Raw genomic sequence first — 18034 nt, 5'->3', positions numbered from 1 at the left:
TGGGACCCCCCCAGCAGCACCCCTGGGATGCCACACTGCCCAGGAAGGGTGTGACACCCCACCACTCTCACCCCCTCCTTACAGCAGTGCACCTCAAGCAGGGGATCTCCCCCAAGCAGGATGCGACCCCTTGCCCCACCACCACAGCCAGGATCCTACTCCCAGGGAACCGCCTGAACAGGGGGGTTCTCCTCCTTCTCCTTCTCCTCCCCAGCCACTCTCAGCACACCCTGGGCAGGATGCAACCCCACACAGCAAGGATCTCCCCTCAGATGGGGATCCCCCAGGACAGGAGGAGACCCCCTCACAGTAAGGATCCTCCCCTCAGACAGGGGATCCCCCAGGACAGGACAAGACCCCTCACAGCGAGGACCCCCCCTCCAAAGGCACCCTCAGTCAAGGAACCCTTTCCCGGCAGGACGGGGCCCGCTCCCTCCCCACAGCTGGGACCCCCCTCCAGCAGCAGCCCGGCTCTGGGGCTTCCCCGCAGGATGGCAGGAGGTGTCTCCCCTCCAGCACCCCCAGCGAGAAGATCCCTTTGTCACGACAGGATCTCCCAAGAGCCGGCCTGCCCTCTGCATCCCAAGGGAGCTCCAAAGCACCCCCGGGCAGGACGGGACCCCTTCCACACACCCCCCACCACCACCACCACCCCGGGCTGGGGATGCCCACCGCTTGGGCGGGATCAGGCAGGTCCCCACCACACACACCCTGACCAGGGGAGCCCCATCCAGGCAGGACGAGACCAACTCTCCCCCCAGCTCCCAGCACCCCGGGCAGGATGAGCCCCGCTCCTCCCGGCGCAGGCCGGGTAGGGGATGCTCCCATCCGCACAGAACGACCCCCTCCCTCCCAGGGGATGAAGCTACCCCAGAGCACAGGATCCCCCCCCTCCCCGGGGCCGCGGGGGCGGGCCCTGACTCACCGCGCTGGCTGGCCGGGGGCCGGGCCGGGCCGGGCGCGGCGCCCCGGGAGCCGCCGCCGCCGCCGCCGAGAGACGGAGCCGCCTCCGCCGCTGCCAAGGCAACGCCGGGCACCCGCCACGTGACCCGCAGGAAATGGGGGGGCGGGCAGCTGCCCCGCCCGCGTCACGTGACCGCCGTCTCATTGGGCCGTGGCTGCGGGGGGCGGGGCCAAGGGGTGGCTCCAGCCCCTCAACTCACCCACCCCCCCGCCCCCTCTTCGCGTCCCGCTGTGCAGCGCCGAGCACCGCGGCGTGGCCCGGTGGCCCCCGGGCTGGCAGGGACCGGGGTCTCCGCTCCCTGAGAGAGGCGGGGGGAGTGAGGTGGTTTGGGGGCTTTACTAAACGGAGCAGGGCCACCCCGAGCTGCCCCCCCCAGCGCCACCGGGGCCAGGCAGCCCTTCCAGCAGCGGGCTGGGGTCCCCGGAACTGCAGCCCCTGGAGTCCTCCCCTGGGAAGACGCATCCGCAGGGAAAAACACCAGGTCTGCGACTCCCCGAATTCACAGTCGGGGATCAAAACCTTACTGCGTCTGGCCTTGGGGGTGTCTTAAGTCTTTCCACAGAGAAAGTATTGGTGCAACGGGGTGTTAACGTGCTTTTATTACAATTATTAATTACACAGCTAAAAAGTCGCCACTTACATAAGTCAAAAGGCAGCGCCGAGCGGCAGCATCCTCTGGCTGAGGCTCCCCACGCCCAGGCAGCCACCTCCCCGCATCCCTCCTCTCCCGACTCAGTGGGAAATCCTGCACAAACCCATCGGGAGAGAGCAAGGGTAGGGACAGGCTTATGGGAAAGAGGAGGGAGTTCCTTCCCTGAAAAGGAGATAAAAGAAAAGGCTGAAAGGCAGCACAACGGGTCAGCTTTAGGTAATCCCACCTTCTGGATTCACCGCTGCCTGGGGGAGGGAGAAGACAAAGGAAAACAATTCCTAAAAACTTACTACAGAGACAAATACGTTTGTTATCCTGAGATTAGGAATACCTCTGCTCGGTTACAGCACTAACACTGCTGCCTCTCAGGGTCCCACGCCTGCAGGAACACGTGAGGGAATGGAACAGCAGCAAACTTTAGCCCCTGAAGATCAGTCTCCACCAGAGAAAGGAGAGGGACTTCTCTAGAAAATAATCCAGAGCAAGAATTTACTGTAAGCAGGTCAAACTCCTTGGCAATTTAAAGCCTTTATGTTATTACTGCTTTTTTCGTGGCATATTTGGAACAGGAAGCAATTGTAAATTGTTCCTCATTTTACTACACACGGGACCACATCCCTTTTTTTTCTACTCCAGGGACGACGCCTTCCCCGTTTTGAGGTCACAGAGAACTTGCATTTTGTCTTGACAAAGAAACATCCCTTCAAATGCTCGCTCTGAAGTGCCTTTGTATTCTGGAAGACACAATACTGACAGGAACAACCACAACACAGCATAGTATTTTTTGGAATTCACAGCAACACCTACCAAGTACAGCTCCCACCGCTACGCTCAGCCACCCCAGCAAGACAGACCGTAAGGCAGATACCACCTTCAGCAACACATCCTCTTCGCTTTTCATGGATTTCACCTACAAACTTAGCCTTCCTAGAAAACACAGCATATGAATAATTCAGCATGAGTAGAGATGCTGTCCTAGGGAGGCAGGATGAGGCTGCACGACCGGAATTCGTTTAGTTCACCATGGCCAACTCAAGTCCATCCTCTTCACAACCGAGAGAAGCGTGTTCTCATGCAGCAACATCTGCTCTACTTAATGCAAACCAGCAGTTATTTATTCAGCTCAAAAGCCTGACAAGCTCAGAGGCAGAACAGTCTTTGTTTATTTGTGGGACTCTCACTTTTTCTCCGTCCCCGAGAGCTAAGAAACATCACAACATTTTGATCACATCCTACAACAGACCTATCACCAGGGTTTACCTGCCCTCAGGGGGATTCAAGTGAAGCCATTCTCATAACTCATCCCTCTCCACAGGGAAAACACCAACAGCTGCAGAACATCCCTTCTGCATCTTAAGCGCTAGAGAATGAAACACTGTCACGATTTATCCTGAAGCACCTGCCTCTATGGAGACAAGCAGAAAACAATTCCATGTAGATCTCTAGCCCAGGGTGGTGGTGGTGATGGGGACATGGACCTGGCAGCTCAGAAGTTATCCAGCTCTAAACTCTTTGGGTATGTACAAGGGAGCTCCAACACAAACATCGCCTGCGCTTGATCACATCTGCTTCCCCACCGCCACGGTAATACCACTGAGAAGCCATTACATAAAGCCAGCTCAGAGAAAATGCAGGATTTCCGGCAGCACTGTTCAACAAAGGCTAAACCTAAAAAGGGACTCTCCCTTTTTACTGTTTTTGCTTGAAATAATTTGGCATTAACAGAGGCTTGTGAAGAAGTAGCACCACATTCTGGATGCCGAGGTCTTGGGATAAGCGTGTCTGAAAGATAGCAGGCACTTTTTAATTAAAGATACACCAAAAAGACAACAATGCAAGTTACAAATAAAACCACCACTGCATATGCTTTTCATTTAAGCACCAGTAAGTAAATATATATATACGGATGTTACGATTCCCACCAGGAAACCCGAAGTTCAAAGCAGAGAGCTCAAGCAGAGAGAAAGGCAAGTGTCACTACACGAAGCTGAACACAAGCAAAACCATTCCATTCCAAGCCTTTCTGCCACAGGATTTGGAGGCTTTACAGACATAATCTTTTGGAAAAGATATTGTTCCAATCCAAAAGCAAAAAGTAAATGAAATGCAGCTAAGACCTTTTTCTGTATTTTCACATGCACCACATCACTTGGTCTTTTTGTCCCTTCCTGCAGCACCTGCAAGCATCTCTTCATTTTACTGAAATCCTCTTCAAACAAAAAAAGAAGACAGAACAATCCAACACATCCCCTTTATTAATTTAAAAAACACGGAAGAAAAGTAATAGGGAAAGTTTTAGCAATAAAAAAGGGATCCTGCTTAAAAATCTATAGAACTTGTCTAGCAACACAAACTGATTTCTTTGGGTTAGAGATGACCCCATACAAAACCCCAAATTCAGAACACTCACAGTGCAGGAGAGTCTGGCTACAGACCACTTTTCTACTTCAGGTTAAACTCTTCCCTTAGATTCATGTATCCCACTGCTACCAGCTTCGACTTAAGTAGAATACGTAGCCCTCACAGTAATATTTTCCTTAAATGGTAATGGATATGTTTTAGCTTTCAGACAGAAAAACACTCCGGGCCATGTTTGAAAGAACTCTAGGGTCACAGAGACTTATGGCTGACTCTTTAGAGCAAACTGAGAGCAGACTGCATAGCAGTTATACAAGCAATTAAGAAAAAAATCTCTTATTTGGCATTTCTCTATCAATATCTCTTGGGCCTGTGATGTGAAGGTCATTCACCGTTAAGCAGATATAACGTACGCCAATGGGTTCTGCTTGGCTGAGATGAAAGACTTTCATGCTCCTGAATATAAAGCAATGAACAGTGTTTCCAGCTGTCCCTGAAAGGCCTCATCCTCTTCCCATCACGAAACTTGGCTCTTCAGCATCATCTTCCTTCTCTTCCTCCTCCTTGCTGTCCTCTTCATCATCCTCGCTGCTGCCCTGCTCTTGAGATTGATCGGGTTCTAAAAACACAAACAGTATGAATTGATAACACATTCCCATGTGTCGCCCTCGTTAAGTATTTCACAACAAAATCGTCTCAGGTGCTAAGCAAATGTGTATTAGGTCACACTAATTAGTACAGATGGATAACATATTCCCATGCGTCTTCCTTGTTAAATATCTCACAACAAAGTAGTCCCAGATACTAAGGAAACACGTATCAGGTTATATTAATTCTGCGGAGCAAGGTAGAGCTCAGAATATCAAATTCTCCCTTGGAGAAATATTCCCTTACCTCCAGCGTTACCACTGTGCCAAGTCCATCATTAAACAACTCCACCTCCTACGGAGCGTTATTTCAAACAGAGGTAGTCAAACGCTGAAGTGATAAATTATCTCACCTCTGCATGTTGGCATGAACTTTCAAGGATCATATAATAGTGTTAAAGAACGTGGGCACTAGGAAGCTACAGGCAAAGCTTGGTATATTTCTACTCCTGTCCAAGCTTACAGAAACTCCACAAGCTGCCACGAACTTCTACTGACTGTTTGATATACTGCAAGCACAGGAACTCGTTAAGATATGCATAAGATTAACGAGGGTCACAGAAAACCCATGAAGCTTGCTAGAAGACCAGAAAACACCTACTAGAAATTAAATAAAGGATAATGAAAATTAGGTACGGCATAAAGTGGGACATGAATCTAACAGCCATTCTTCTGCTCCCAGCAGCTCTTGTACCTTTACTGTTTCTCAGGCCAAATCACGCTGGGCTCATGCTCTGACCAGTTACACACAGGATCTAGGCTCAGTGGTCTGATGCCACCGCGTGGTGAAGTTCTGTACTTACATTTTTTATTAGGTGTCTGTACAATAATGCAACTTTAACAGCTGACCTTATTTTGTGTCGCCCTTTATTCTTAATGTTTTTACTACAACAAAGGTGAAAGACGGCAACTCAGAGGTTTTATTTATTCATTCAAAAAGGAAGATAAACACTCACCTGCCACATCCAACAAAACCCGTTTCAATTAATTTAGAAAAAACTCTCAGATCTCAACCCAGGGCACACAAAACTAGAGAAAGACAAGCCTGATCTCAGTAGACTAAAGATGGCTTCTGTCTCCACCGATTCTACTTTATTTTTAAAATAGAGAACCACAAACTGTAAAGGGCTAAGAACTGTTCTAAAGACAGAGGAGTTTGGATTCTGGCTTCCAGAAAATGATTTACTTGTGCCAAACAAAACCACTCCAGCCCAGCATCTGTACGTGGCAGTCCCACAGCACAGCGTCAGTCCCTGAGCCAGCTCCCCGCTCTCCCAGCCACTCCCTAAAGGGATGGGTATTCTGTTTTGTTCACTCAAAAGTGAACAAAAGTACGTTGACTCATACTTCATTTCTCCTCCCAGTCACAATTCATAAATGAGAAGCTTTAAAAAAAAAAAAAAAGAACCAAAACAAAACACCAAAAACCCCCGCTCTACTACATTCACTTCCTGTCACAAGTAAATTAACCTAATGATTAATTTGTCCTCCCATGTTTATATGGGAGGCTGGCAGCGGTTCAGTTGAAACAGATCCAATTTTGAAAAGCCAAGCAGAAATAAGGTGGAACTGTCAGACAAGTCACTGTTCAAGCAGAAATAAGGTGGAACTGTCAGACAAGTCACCGTTCAAGCAGAATTACCAGCAAGTGTTGTAACTTTAAGACTGCAGAATTAGTGAGCTTATCCACAAAGCCCTGTGCTAATTCACAAAGAACAACTATTTGAAAAAGTAAGTTAAAATACACTTAGTGAAAGGAAGCAACAAGCATTCAAGAGGCTGAACAAACGGTTACACTGACATTGCTGAAAATTAATTTTCAAGACTGCGGGAGAAGAGAGGTAGTCAGGTTTTTCACGTTTATTTCTACATGACATCAAATAGTTGTGTGGAACAGATGGCACCACGGTGGCTCAATTTCTTACACACAAAATCATAACTCAGTTTCTTGCTGTCCAAGCTGTGCACTTTTTCCACCTGTTTTCCCCATACGCATTCAAAATACACTTGGAAAAATAACAGCCTTTAGCAATATTGCCTTTTTTAGCAGAAGATATTCTAAATCTGCAGTTTGTCAGAATAGCTGGGGCAAAACGTCCACAATCAACAGACCTGGATTCCCATGTTTGCTGTCCAAAATTTCCCCTAATAAAGGGAAAATATTCATAAACAGCCAAGTTACTTGTAAGATTAAATCTCAAAATAGATAGCTTTCAAAGACAACTTTTGAAACATTAGCTAAAATAACAAGCTTAAGGCTCCTATCCGTGTATCGAGAATGCTTGGGGTACCAGGGTGGAACAAACCCTTCCAGGCTTCAATTAGGGAACAGAACTAAGTCTTGAGAAAAGAAAACTAAATTTCACTGACCTTTTTCCTGCTTCTTTTGTTCAAGTTTATTTTTCTTAGCTTGCAATTTCTTCTCTTTTAATTTCTGGCTATAAATCAAAAAAGAAAACTCTTATGCAAATCCAACATTGTAACGCTCCTGCACATTCACACACTGATAAAGGACATATTACAGACATCTTGGAAAAACAGACTTCAGCAGAGAAGTTAAATTTTAATTTGGCCTCAACAGAAAATCCAGCAAGAGCAAACTTAGACACATGATTGGCAGAAACTTTTCTATGGTGTTTTTAGTCTAATTAATTTTTTTTTTTTTTTAAAGTCTTGCATCATACCACTGCAACCAAAACTATATGATATCCAAGAATCACCAAGAACACAGAAGGAACAAAAACGAAACTGCCCCTATGTTTTCACTACCTTGCCTCATAAACAAAAAGAGAAAAGGGTGTCAAAACCCAGACTGCTGGAACTGAACACTGGGGGGGGGGAAAAGGTCAGTCAATGCTCTAATTGAAAAAAATAATGCAGTATGCTTTGACCTTCCTCTTTGGCTGTACTTAATCAATATGTTGGGCCCCCTGAGTAACATTAGGGCTAAGAGGGAATTTTGGTTTGTACGACCAGTTTTATTTTCCTAGCAAAGGTAACCAGGCAGCCTAATGGCAGTCACAGGGCTGAGCAATCTGGGATTCATCTTCCTCTCTCAACACTATAAATGAATTCTCTTGAAACACAAAGCTCAGTGCTGTAGCTGTTAGGTCAGGGCAGAAGAGAAAGGGTGGTGAGGGAAGTTAGAAGGGCTCCCGCAGGGCAAAGCTGCTTGGGACCTACACCATTAGACCACAGAAGGGGGATGAGGAGGCGCTGGAGTGTTCAGGCAGCATTTGCTGTTTAAACAGTTGTTCTCTCTCTCAGCCAAGGAGAAGGCAGCAGGCCAGATCTGACTTGCTGGCCATCTGTTGGCCCACACTAAATTAAAGATGGCAGCAGTGTTTGTGTTGTGCACTTTTGTGCTAATAAGCCAGTGAGTCACTTTGCACAGGCCTTTCAGCAGCAGCTCCCAGCTACAAGACACACACCCTCGTTCTCAAAGAAGCAAGAGAGAGGCTGCTCAGGGTCAGACCCTCTGAAAGAGCTGAGCCATGATACCCTGCTCAGGTATGGTGGTATGTGAAAGGTATGGTGGACACAGACTGTGGAATTCAAACTCTTGTATTGGACTATTTCTTGAGAGCATCAATCTTGTAACTGATTCACTTTGTCTAAAATTTAAGAGAAAGATGGATTTAGTATTTTTTTAATTTTTCCATCTAACTTACTAGACCCGCCAGACATTTCAATGCAGTAGGTAGAAGTGGCTGCTGATTTTAACAGCACTGCACCCATCAGTGGCCTTTTCAGTATTTACAGACTGAACTGGACTAGTCACACTGACAGTGTACAGAAGACAGCATTAGGCCCCACCACGCTCTGCTAGTCTGAATCCATACGTGTACCCATTAAGCAGTACCCATTTTTGCATGTAAGCTGCTTGGCATCAGCTGTTTCAGGTATTTATTTAAGCCAGATGTGCATACAAACCTTTCCTGACATCATTATAACAAATTGCATTAAGACAGCTCACAGTCAACACCACTGTGTCAGCAAAAGCTGCTCAACCAGTCAAAAGTTATCCTGGTGGTGATGGCACGGAAAATAAACCACACCAGCAAAGCCTGTCAAGTTTACAGCCACCTTTAGAAACCAAACAATGACATTAACAAAATTCATTTCCACAGCCAGACTTCTCAGCTGACAGATGCAGACACAGAATGACAGCATTTATCCAAAGCACTCAGCTACAGATGAGGCACAGGGCATGAGGGTTTCCATGTCAAACCTCCTGGGAACAATCTGCCCTTACCGCTTCCTTCTGCGTTTTGCTGTTTGTTCTTCCGCAATCATCTTATTCCTCTCCAGTTTCTTCTGGAATTCCTCATCTAGTCTTTGCTGTAATTGATCACACGTCATACTTTGGTCACAATCTAAATTAAAATACTTCTTTTCAAAGTCATGTCCCCTTAGGGAGAAGTGTTTTAGCAAAATACAGAAGGGAGCTTTGCCAGATTTTGTCTGGCTACTTCTTTACATAAAAGCCATACTCCTAGGGATGACTTCTGTACAGACAGCATTTTTAACCTGCAGCCTGAGCCAAACACTGAAGTCTTTAGAGGGAGGAATCCTCACCAAAACAGATGAGGGAGGTTGGGCTTCTGCCCTAAAGAATGTTTCAATAAAAGCAAGAGAATAATTTGAGACACAACCATTAACATATGGATCAAAGGACTCATCTTGGCTAATAGAGTGTGTAACAATAATGCTCTCTGAAAGAGGTGCTATTCTACTTGACCAAGACTTAAAAGAGAGTGATCTGGTCTCTGTGCACAGGGTTTGATTCTCTCTGTGCAAGACAGTGATATTAGGGATTTCCAGTTTTTAAAGCATTTTCAGTCCAACCTGAGAACACACTCACGTTCAGTCTTACTGTGTGCTAGGACCCCAGTGAACAGAGAAGATGGAGCACGTCTGACACAAAGCACCAAATGTTTCAATACTGACAAAGACGCCACATACCACATTCCTACATTTTTCCTCTGCTAAGGGGTGGTTTGGAACTGAATTATTCGTACATGACTTTAAAGGAAAAAAGGATTTGCAGTGAACATCAAATAGTGACGGAGACAGAATTACAAAGAGTCCTGCTGACCTTCTCAGCCATGGCATCCATGAAATCCTGCCTCTGGTACTCTCGCCGACGAAGATGCCGGTATACATGAAACTCCCCACTCCCAGCTCCAGCACTGGAACCTACAATAAAGAAGAGTTAGTCTGCTAGAAAATAACATTTACTAGATGCTCACAAATGACTACAGCTAGCTAGGGGACAGGACACATGAAAGAGCACCGTAAGATGAAAATCTACTAACACCACACAGAGTGTGTCACCATTTCATATAAGCTCAAATCACTCACAATAAAAAGCCAAAGCGAGCAGAAAACCCATGCACTTATGGTTCACTGCAGTTTCTACTGGTCAGTTACTCGTCTAGAGAGAATCCAGTCTTAGCTGGACACTGAGCAGTAAAAGAACTAGAGATCAAATGCACACCCCATTCTTTTATAGGCAGAGGTGAGCTAAAATATCCTGATGAGGCTGCTTCTCACTAATTTTCAGCACCTCATACAAAAAGGTCAACAGAAAGGTGATAAATCCCATCATATTATACTTTCCCATGCAAGACAGATACCATTGACAGTTTTTGACCGTTTCTTCATAAATGAAATCCCTATAGCTCTCTCTTCCTGGCATCAGTCTGCATGTTGAAATCTCATAGGAGCTTTCAATATCACACTCCATTCTCTTCCTCTGTCTCCTGAGCCGTTTCTGAATGCAAAGTACACAAATGCATGCCTCAAAGAAGACACCCAGTAATTAAAACATGGCAGCTGGGTCTGCAACAGGGGTGTTCTTGATACCAACAGAATCCCAGCACATCAGGTGCTCCCAGAAAAACAAGACAGTTCAACTCAAGCACACAGCAAAGATATTTGAAAAAGCCATGAGGGAACTACAATAAGCAACACAGTTTTTCAGAAGTGTATAAAAGCTTTAGTCCAAGATCAGTTATTCTGAAATAACACAAAGTCAGCCTCTAGAAGGGATCATTAATAAGGATGAAGGTCCCAAAGAAAGACAGAATTTCTACATGCAGATACAATTTATACCACAACTACTAAATTTAATCCCTGCAGGTAAAAGCAAAGTGTAAGAAGAATACTTGGGTCGGGTCCCTTGCACAGCTGCCAGCTCCCTACCTGACCAAGTACAATCACATCCACTGCACGTGTCTGCTTCTTACTACCTGAGATTCAGGCTCAAAACAGCCAAAAGAGGGACTCCGTAACTCTGAGCTTCCAGAGCACTCTCAGATCCATGGAAAGGACAAATTTACTTATCATCATTTACTTGTCATCACCAGAGCAGCTGCTTATTTCACTGCACACAGTCCACGTGCTGCAGTGCCACAGGCATTGTTCGCTTTGCATTCTGACAAGAAGCAGAAAAGTAGAACCCAAGAACCAAATAAAACTTGGAAAAGCAACTCCTGAAGTACATTTCATACCTCTTTTCTCCAGCAAAATGAGCAACAACAGAAAACCGTCTCTGGCTTTTTCTGTTACACACTTTTCTAAGTTTAATGTAGCTGACCCTACAGTTATCTGAAGAATAGCATCTTTACCCATGACATCTCTAACAAACTCCGGGGGAGGTCGTGGTGCCCATTCATTCAGTTTTTCGGGAATTGGTACAGTCTTTTCCTGCAAGAACAAACCAACCAGTCATCAGTATCTTCTAGGAGCAAAGTCTGCAATTTTAACACATTGTTGAAAAGTGATGTATGTCTGACAACAGCCTCTTCCACCAGCTGACAGATCTCAGAAGGAACACAGCTTTAGTAATTTCTTCATGCATAGGGATCATGAGCAGGCAGAAAATGAGAATCAGGAGGTATCCTCTCTTCCCCTCACATTCAGGCCCGCAGGTCAACAAACCCCAGGAGGATTGGGAGCATCTGTGCTTCTTTTCAGTACAGAAACTAGAAGGAAGCAAGCCAGCACCTCCAAGCACTCACAGAAACTGAGTATACTCCCACTACCAGTGGTCTGGGAAGAGATGAAAGGCATTTGTGCACCTTCCATGTCAAATATACGGAGGACAGGAAAGAGCAGGGAAGGGAGAACACATGGTGCAAGGTCAGGGGAAGAACACAGCACGGGGACGTCTCAGCTTCCTCCAGCACACACACAGAGAGAGGGTGAGAGCCTCCACCCAGCAAATGCCTCCTCCTCAGAACAAGAATCAAAACACCCAGTTAGAGGAATCAGGGTCATGCTTCCCCCCCAGATTAAAAACAGCAGGCAGAGGAACAAGCAGCTGGCAAAGCAGTGAGGGGCCAGTCCTCCCCCCGAGTCCCTAGGGATGGGTCTCTCCCCTCAGGGCACCCCAGGGAAGATGGATCCCTCTCCCCTCACAGAAACTCGGGGTGTGTGCTGCGGGGATCAGTCCCTCTCCCCTCATAGAACCCGGGAAGGAGGACGGTAGTGGTGGTGGTGTCAGTCCATCTCCCCCTAAGGAACTGGGAAGGAGGCAGGGAGGTGCCGGCCCCTCTCCCGTCACAGACCCGCAGAGGAAAGGGTGGGGGGCATCGGTCCCTCTCCCCTCAAGGACCCGGAAGGAGGAAGGCAGGGGTGGGGTGGGGTTGTCAGTCCGTCTCCCCTCATGGAACCGGGACGGCGCGGGGATCGGTCCCTCTCTCCTCACAGACCCCGTGGGAGCAGTGGAGTGGTAGTGAGGGGGGGTCGTTCCACCTCCCCTCAAGGACCCGAGGAAGAGGAAGGTGGTAGTGGTGGTGGGGGGGGGTTTGGTCCTTCTCCGCTCACAGAACCAGGGAGGAAAAGGGGAGGGGGAGGGTTGGGGGCTCTGTCCCTCTCCCCTCAAGGACCCGGGGAGGAGGAAGGCGGGGAGAGGATCAGCCCCTCTCCCCTCACGGACCCCAGGGAAGCGGCGGTCTCGGTCTCGGTCTCCCTCTCCCCTCACGGACCCGCCGCCCCGGGAAGGAGCCGGGGCCCAGCTGGTGCCCTCACCGGGTTCCTCATGAGCCGCTCAAGGCGGAGGCGCTGCTCCTCGGCGGCACTCCGCGGGATGACGAGAGGCTGCGGCTCCTTGCGGGGCCGGGGCGGCCGTGGGGCCGAGGGCGCCGCCATGTTGAAGCCGCCTCCGCGCCCCGCCCCGCCGCTACGTCACTCTACGTCGCGCCGCACGACGCGCCCGGCCTGTACGGCCGCTGCCGCCTGTCATGGCGGCGGGTGGGGGGCATACACAGTGGATAAGGGAACCTCTTTGGGAAATCGGCGTCTGGCGCGCCCACCGGGCACCTGGGGCATGGCGGGGACCTGCAGGAGAAAGCAGGCAGCGGCCGAATGGGGCTGTGGGCCCAGGGGCGGCCTTGCTGGGGGCTGGAGTGAGCCTCTGCCTCGTCTCTTCCCGCTCCCAGCTCTGGCTTGTGGGGGCTGCTTCCCCCGAAAGCTGCGTTTGCTGGAGCTCTGATGTCCCCCGTCTCCCCAAGCATGTGCTCCCGGCTGCAGCGAATGCAGCCTGTGCCCCACAGGAGCCCACAGCAAGGCAGCTCCAATGAGGTGTCTGGAGCACAAGTCTTGTGAGGAGCGGCTGAGGGAGCTGGGGGTGTTCAGCCAGAAGAAAAGGAGGCTGAGGGGAGACCTTCTTGGTCTCTACAACTCCCTGAAAGGAGGATGTAGCCAGAGGGGGTCGGTCTCTTCTCCCAAGGAACAGGCAATAGGATAAGAGGAAATGGCCTCAAGTTACACCAGGGGAGGTTTAGGATGGGTGTTAGGAAGAATTTCCTCACTGAAAGGGTTGTCAAGCATTGGAACAGGCTGCCCAGGGAAGGGGTTGAGTCACCATCCCTGGAGGTATTTAAAAGACTGGTAGACATGGTGCTGAGGAACAGGGTTTAGTGGTGGTTTTGGCAGTTTCAGGTTAATGGTTGGACTCGATGATCTTAAAGGTCCCTTCCAAACTAGATGATTCTATGGTCTGCCATGCTCTGGCCAGGCTCCGGCCTCAGCCCTGGCAACAGAGCCCTGAGGAGGGTGAAAATTCAGTGCATTTCGCACTGGCACCCTCAGCCCTGCCAAATCCCTTCCCCGTGACGATGTAAGCAATATGGGACTTCCTAGTGCCTCCCCACCAGGCTGCCCGCACCATCTGTTCGTGTCATTTTGGTAATTAAGCAGTGCTGCCCGCAGGCTTTGTCCGCTGACAGTGATGAACAGCAGCATGATTCCCCACGGCGCAGCCTTGCCGGGCGCTGGAGAGGCAGGCAGGTAGCAGGGGGGATGTTGTGTCATCTGCATTCATATTCACTCCTGGGTTTTGCAGGAAAACAGTGCCTGGACCAGCTTGTACGCCCAGATCCATGCTTTTCTGATGGGGATGGAGGGAGCTGCAAGTCGAGAACAGGAGCTAGAGCTGGCTGCAATACAGGCTTCCTCTGTAAGCCAAATTTCTTGTCGAGCCACTGTGGTCTTACAGAAATGGCATGGCATGTGCTCGGGCAGTGCGTGCGTCAGAGAATTAGCTACTAAAGGTCAGCTGCAATGGAAGAGGGGCATAAGCCTTTGTGTAGTTTATGGAGATAAGCTGGAGCAGTGAAGCTGGGCTCCGGGTTTCAGACAGCTTCGTGCTGTGCATGTGGAGAGGGTGGCAGAAAGGGGAACAGAGAGGCTGGGAATGGCTTCTTCTGAGATTTATGGGTCATTTGTATGACCTGAATTTATTAAGCCCCCATTATCTTCCCCCTTCCATGTAGAAAATCGGAGCTGATCCTCAGGTTCAGCCCTATGTTTACAAAAGACTTTTCAACCTCTACTGAGGTTGCTATGGAAATGGTGCTAGTTTATGCCTTGTGTTTGTCTTACCAACCTGATTTGTAAAAGAATGGTGTGAATTTAGTGTTGGCTGAGTTCCCGGCTGGCCATACTGGCCTTGGAAGGCATCCTTGCAGTCAGAGCCCTGGCTGGAGCAAAGCAAACAGCTTCCGCCATGCTGTCTCCTGGCTCACAAGCTCCTGTGCCCACAGGTCTTCCGGCCTTGGGTCCTGTTCAGCCCACCAGGAGAGAAAACAGGCAGTGCCAGCCTGTGCTCAGCCCCTACAAGGGAGACATCAGTTCTGTTTGCAGGGGCTGGGGCAAGTACACACCCCCATCCCCCCTCAATCACTGCAAAACGGGTTTTAGAAGCAGAGTTGCTGCAAATCAATTGAGTTTCCTCTTCCATCTGCTTTGCTGAGTCCTGAGCACAACACAGGCCAGTTTAGCTCACTAGCCCCTAAGGTGTCACCCTGTTTCTTCCTCCTCGCTGTCACAGCCACCTCCCCAAAACACAGCTTCCAGAAGCGGGGGTGTGAGTGATGAGCTGTCAGGTCTCAGCGCTCTCGTGCCAGTCCCCAGGAGAGGAAGGCAGCACGGCAGCCATGCCCGCAGACATTGCGACAGCTCGAGGGCTGCGGGGAGCAGCTGGTCAGCTGAGTTCTCTTGCCCGAAGCATGGTTTGTGCCAGCCACAACTCACGGCCCCGAGAGATAGCAGGCAGCTGCCTGTCATCCAGAGGAGCCCACACAAAGAGCGTGGGGAAAGAGACCTGGGAGCATCTCGCTCTCAAACTACATGTCCAGGGAATTAGGCTCTTGATGTATTACGCGCATGTTACTTTCAAGATGTATCTGGGAAGAGGGGACAAGACACAAGACTATTGCCTGAGTCATAAAAAAATAGGAAGTATTTCATCATGCCATTGAAAAATACAAAGCTCACAAAATAGAGGTGCTGGGCTGGGATCTGGATGGAACTGGGCTTACTGGGGACAGGGGATTTGCATTAGAACAGGGAAGTGTTTTCATAGTTCAGCGCAAAACAAACACAAAACTCCACTCTGAGCTGTATCAAAGCAGCTCCTTTGTGTTTCAGAGCAAGGCATTCTGAGGGGTTTGAGGCATTCTGAGGGGTTTTTCCTACCAAAAGGATCCTTTTGGAAGCACCATGAGCCTTTGCTGAGACCGACCCTGCACGTCAGGCAGGCAGGAGCAGCCGGGGACAGCTTGAACACCCGCGTGAGACTGTGCTGCTGAAATCCCATCACATTTTTGCCCTCTTTATAGCATTTACCAGGGTGCAGCTCAGCACCAGGGTCCCCACAGCCCAGTCCCGCTCTGTCCCCTGGCACATCGTCCATGCCCTGAGGCTGCTTTCCCCTCCTTTCACTACTACATCTCTGCCTTTGATGCAAAGGGCTGTCGCGTCCTGCCCCTGCCCTCCCAGAAACCCTGCGAAAGGAAAGGAAAGCATGTTTTCCGGCAAGACTAATGCTGTAATTAGTCAATTTGCTAATACGCTGAGGTGTGAAGGGCTTACGATGAGGCAGGAGGAGCAGCTGTCCCGCAGGCATAGCCCTCGGCACAAGGAGGAGTCCATATGGAGGGACTGTCACCTCCCCAGCTGCCCTGTGTTAGCTGCGTCTGGAAGCCGTGTCTGTCACGCTGCTTAGCTGTGACAGTACAGTCTGGGACAACGTACCGGTTTTCCCGGGGGATCCTCAGCAGAAGACAGCACACCAGAAAGACACACAACGGCAGAGTGTGAGGCACTACCTCCCAGGAGAGACGAAGGCACGGGAGGGGGGAATGACACGCTACAGGGACCTCGGCTGCTAGGAGATGCTAGCACAGGCCTTTGGCCAGGGAGGTCCAGTGTCACTCCCCAGGGCTGCTAATTTACTGTTATCTCCACTGCTTTGGGGATGGAGGCGTTCCGACTTGCACCAGTGACAAACCGGACAAAGAAAATAACAGACTTGGAGGAGAGGAAACCCTGCCTTGTGCAGCCTGGACCCGTCCTCTACCTCCCTCTGCTCAACAGTGAGAAAAATATCCCTCTCCTCCATCCTCGGTTCACTCCATCAGGCAGAGGCAGGCTGAGATAGCATGGAGGTCTGCACACAGGCAACACAACAGCATCCGCCCTCTCTTTTTTTTTTTTTTTTTTCCAAAAGTAGCAAATCCAGCAAAGCCCCAAGCTCATGCACTGTCCTTTTTGCCAAGTGATTTTATTTTAAAACTGGAACTCGAGTTCTCCACTTGTTTAACAAGTCCCTTCTTTTTTTTTTTTTTAAATAAAATTAATTTATTCTACAGAACAGTAAACTCTTCCAGACTCTTCCCTATTTACAAATTAACATTTTTGCTTGCAGATCACTGCTTCCCCCTCCTTTTCCTATCCTGTGATGCAGAAGGTGAAAAATCAGCCAACATTTGAAGGTCTGTAAGGCAGTGCTCCCATCCACAACCACCTGGCCCATTGGAGCCTCAGTGAAGAACAAGAGTGACAATGTCTGTGCCGCATCCGGATGTCCCCCCTTATTCACCCTGTGTGTGAAGGAAGCAGGTTAAACCCATCAGCCAAGAGCATCTGGCCTCTCCCTGGTGCATGGGCTCCTCTGAGCTGGGTTTTAGCTGTACTGTGGAAGGAGAAATACCTCCACCAGAGCAAACTGCTCCCGCTGCCGTCTGAAGGGCCATACATTTGGGGAGAAGGTGGCATTTGCTGCAGGAACAAGATTCGCAGCCCTCATCTCACGCACCCGTGGGCCAGAAAGGCAGCTCTCACATAGCAGGAGGAGGCACGGAGCCTTGGAGACCCCTTCCCTGCCCTCTTGAAGTGGGAAAGACAAATGACTCCAGTGTGACTCTGGCACCAGGGCCATGCTTCCCTAGCTCAGGAAAGAAGGCACCTAAAAAAAAATAAATTTGACCCAACCCAAGACACCAGGCAAACTCAAGGGGTTTTGAGCTAGGTTTGCTTGGCTCGTACCTCTCTTTGCACTAATTGGTAACTTCTAGCTGGGTATGGTGGGGTCTGCTCTACCTGGAGACCTATCCAGATGCTTCAAAGCCACCTCACTCAGGTCCTGCTAGCGCTGTCACCCAGGCCTGGCAGCCACACGAGGAGCCAGGAGTCCCGGTGATGGGGAAGACAAGCTGTGTGAGGCAAATCAATAGGGACGTGCAAGCGCTTTGTCTGCAAGCAAAGCTGCCCCTTCGGAGGGTCTCCCACCCCACACGAGGCACACAGTCCCAGTAAAACTACTCCAAGGGCTTCAGTGACCAGTAGGAAAAGCATTGACAACATAGCCTGTACCTGGCCACAGCGGGTTTCTGCTCTACACGCTCCTCCAGGGCTCACCTCTATTGAGGGACCTCCTTTTTCTGCTATAGGTGCACGTGACTGCACTGGTCTATCAGAAAGCCACCAAGAAGTGGTAACCACTGGTCCTTCCCAGCAGCAGTGCTGCTACAGCCATCGCTGGCAGGGTTTTATCTATGCCAGGGAGGGACTTCAGCCATCGATGAGGGCAATAGCTGCCTGTCACTGCAGTCAGCCTGGCCT

The 18034-nt window shown here is 49.5% G+C and overlaps 1 protein-coding gene across 1 annotated transcript; it reads right to left on the bottom strand.

Annotated features, from left to right (window-relative positions):
* Positions 1 to 1545: 1545 nt before the first annotated feature.
* PRKRIP1 (PRKR interacting protein 1) lies at positions 1546 to 12799 on the bottom strand. The gene is made up of 6 exons (XM_074160667.1): positions 12659 to 12799; positions 11254 to 11332; positions 9720 to 9820; positions 8877 to 8962; positions 6992 to 7059; positions 1546 to 4593 (listed from the first exon to the last, which is right to left on the bottom strand). The coding sequence occupies exons 1-6, from the start codon at positions 12776 to 12778 to the stop codon at positions 4478 to 4480; spliced, it is 570 nt and encodes a 189-aa protein (XP_074016768.1). The 5' UTR covers positions 12779 to 12799; the 3' UTR covers positions 1546 to 4477.
* Positions 12800 to 18034: the final 5235 nt, after the last annotated feature.

This window comes from Numenius arquata, chromosome 18 (genome assembly GCF_964106895.1).
Source record: "Numenius arquata chromosome 18, bNumArq3.hap1.1, whole genome shotgun sequence".
NCBI classification, from domain to species: Eukaryota; Metazoa; Chordata; class Aves; order Charadriiformes; family Scolopacidae; genus Numenius; species Numenius arquata.
Note: the sequence above shows the minus strand (reverse complement) of the source record. Positions and strands in the feature narration are given on the sequence as shown.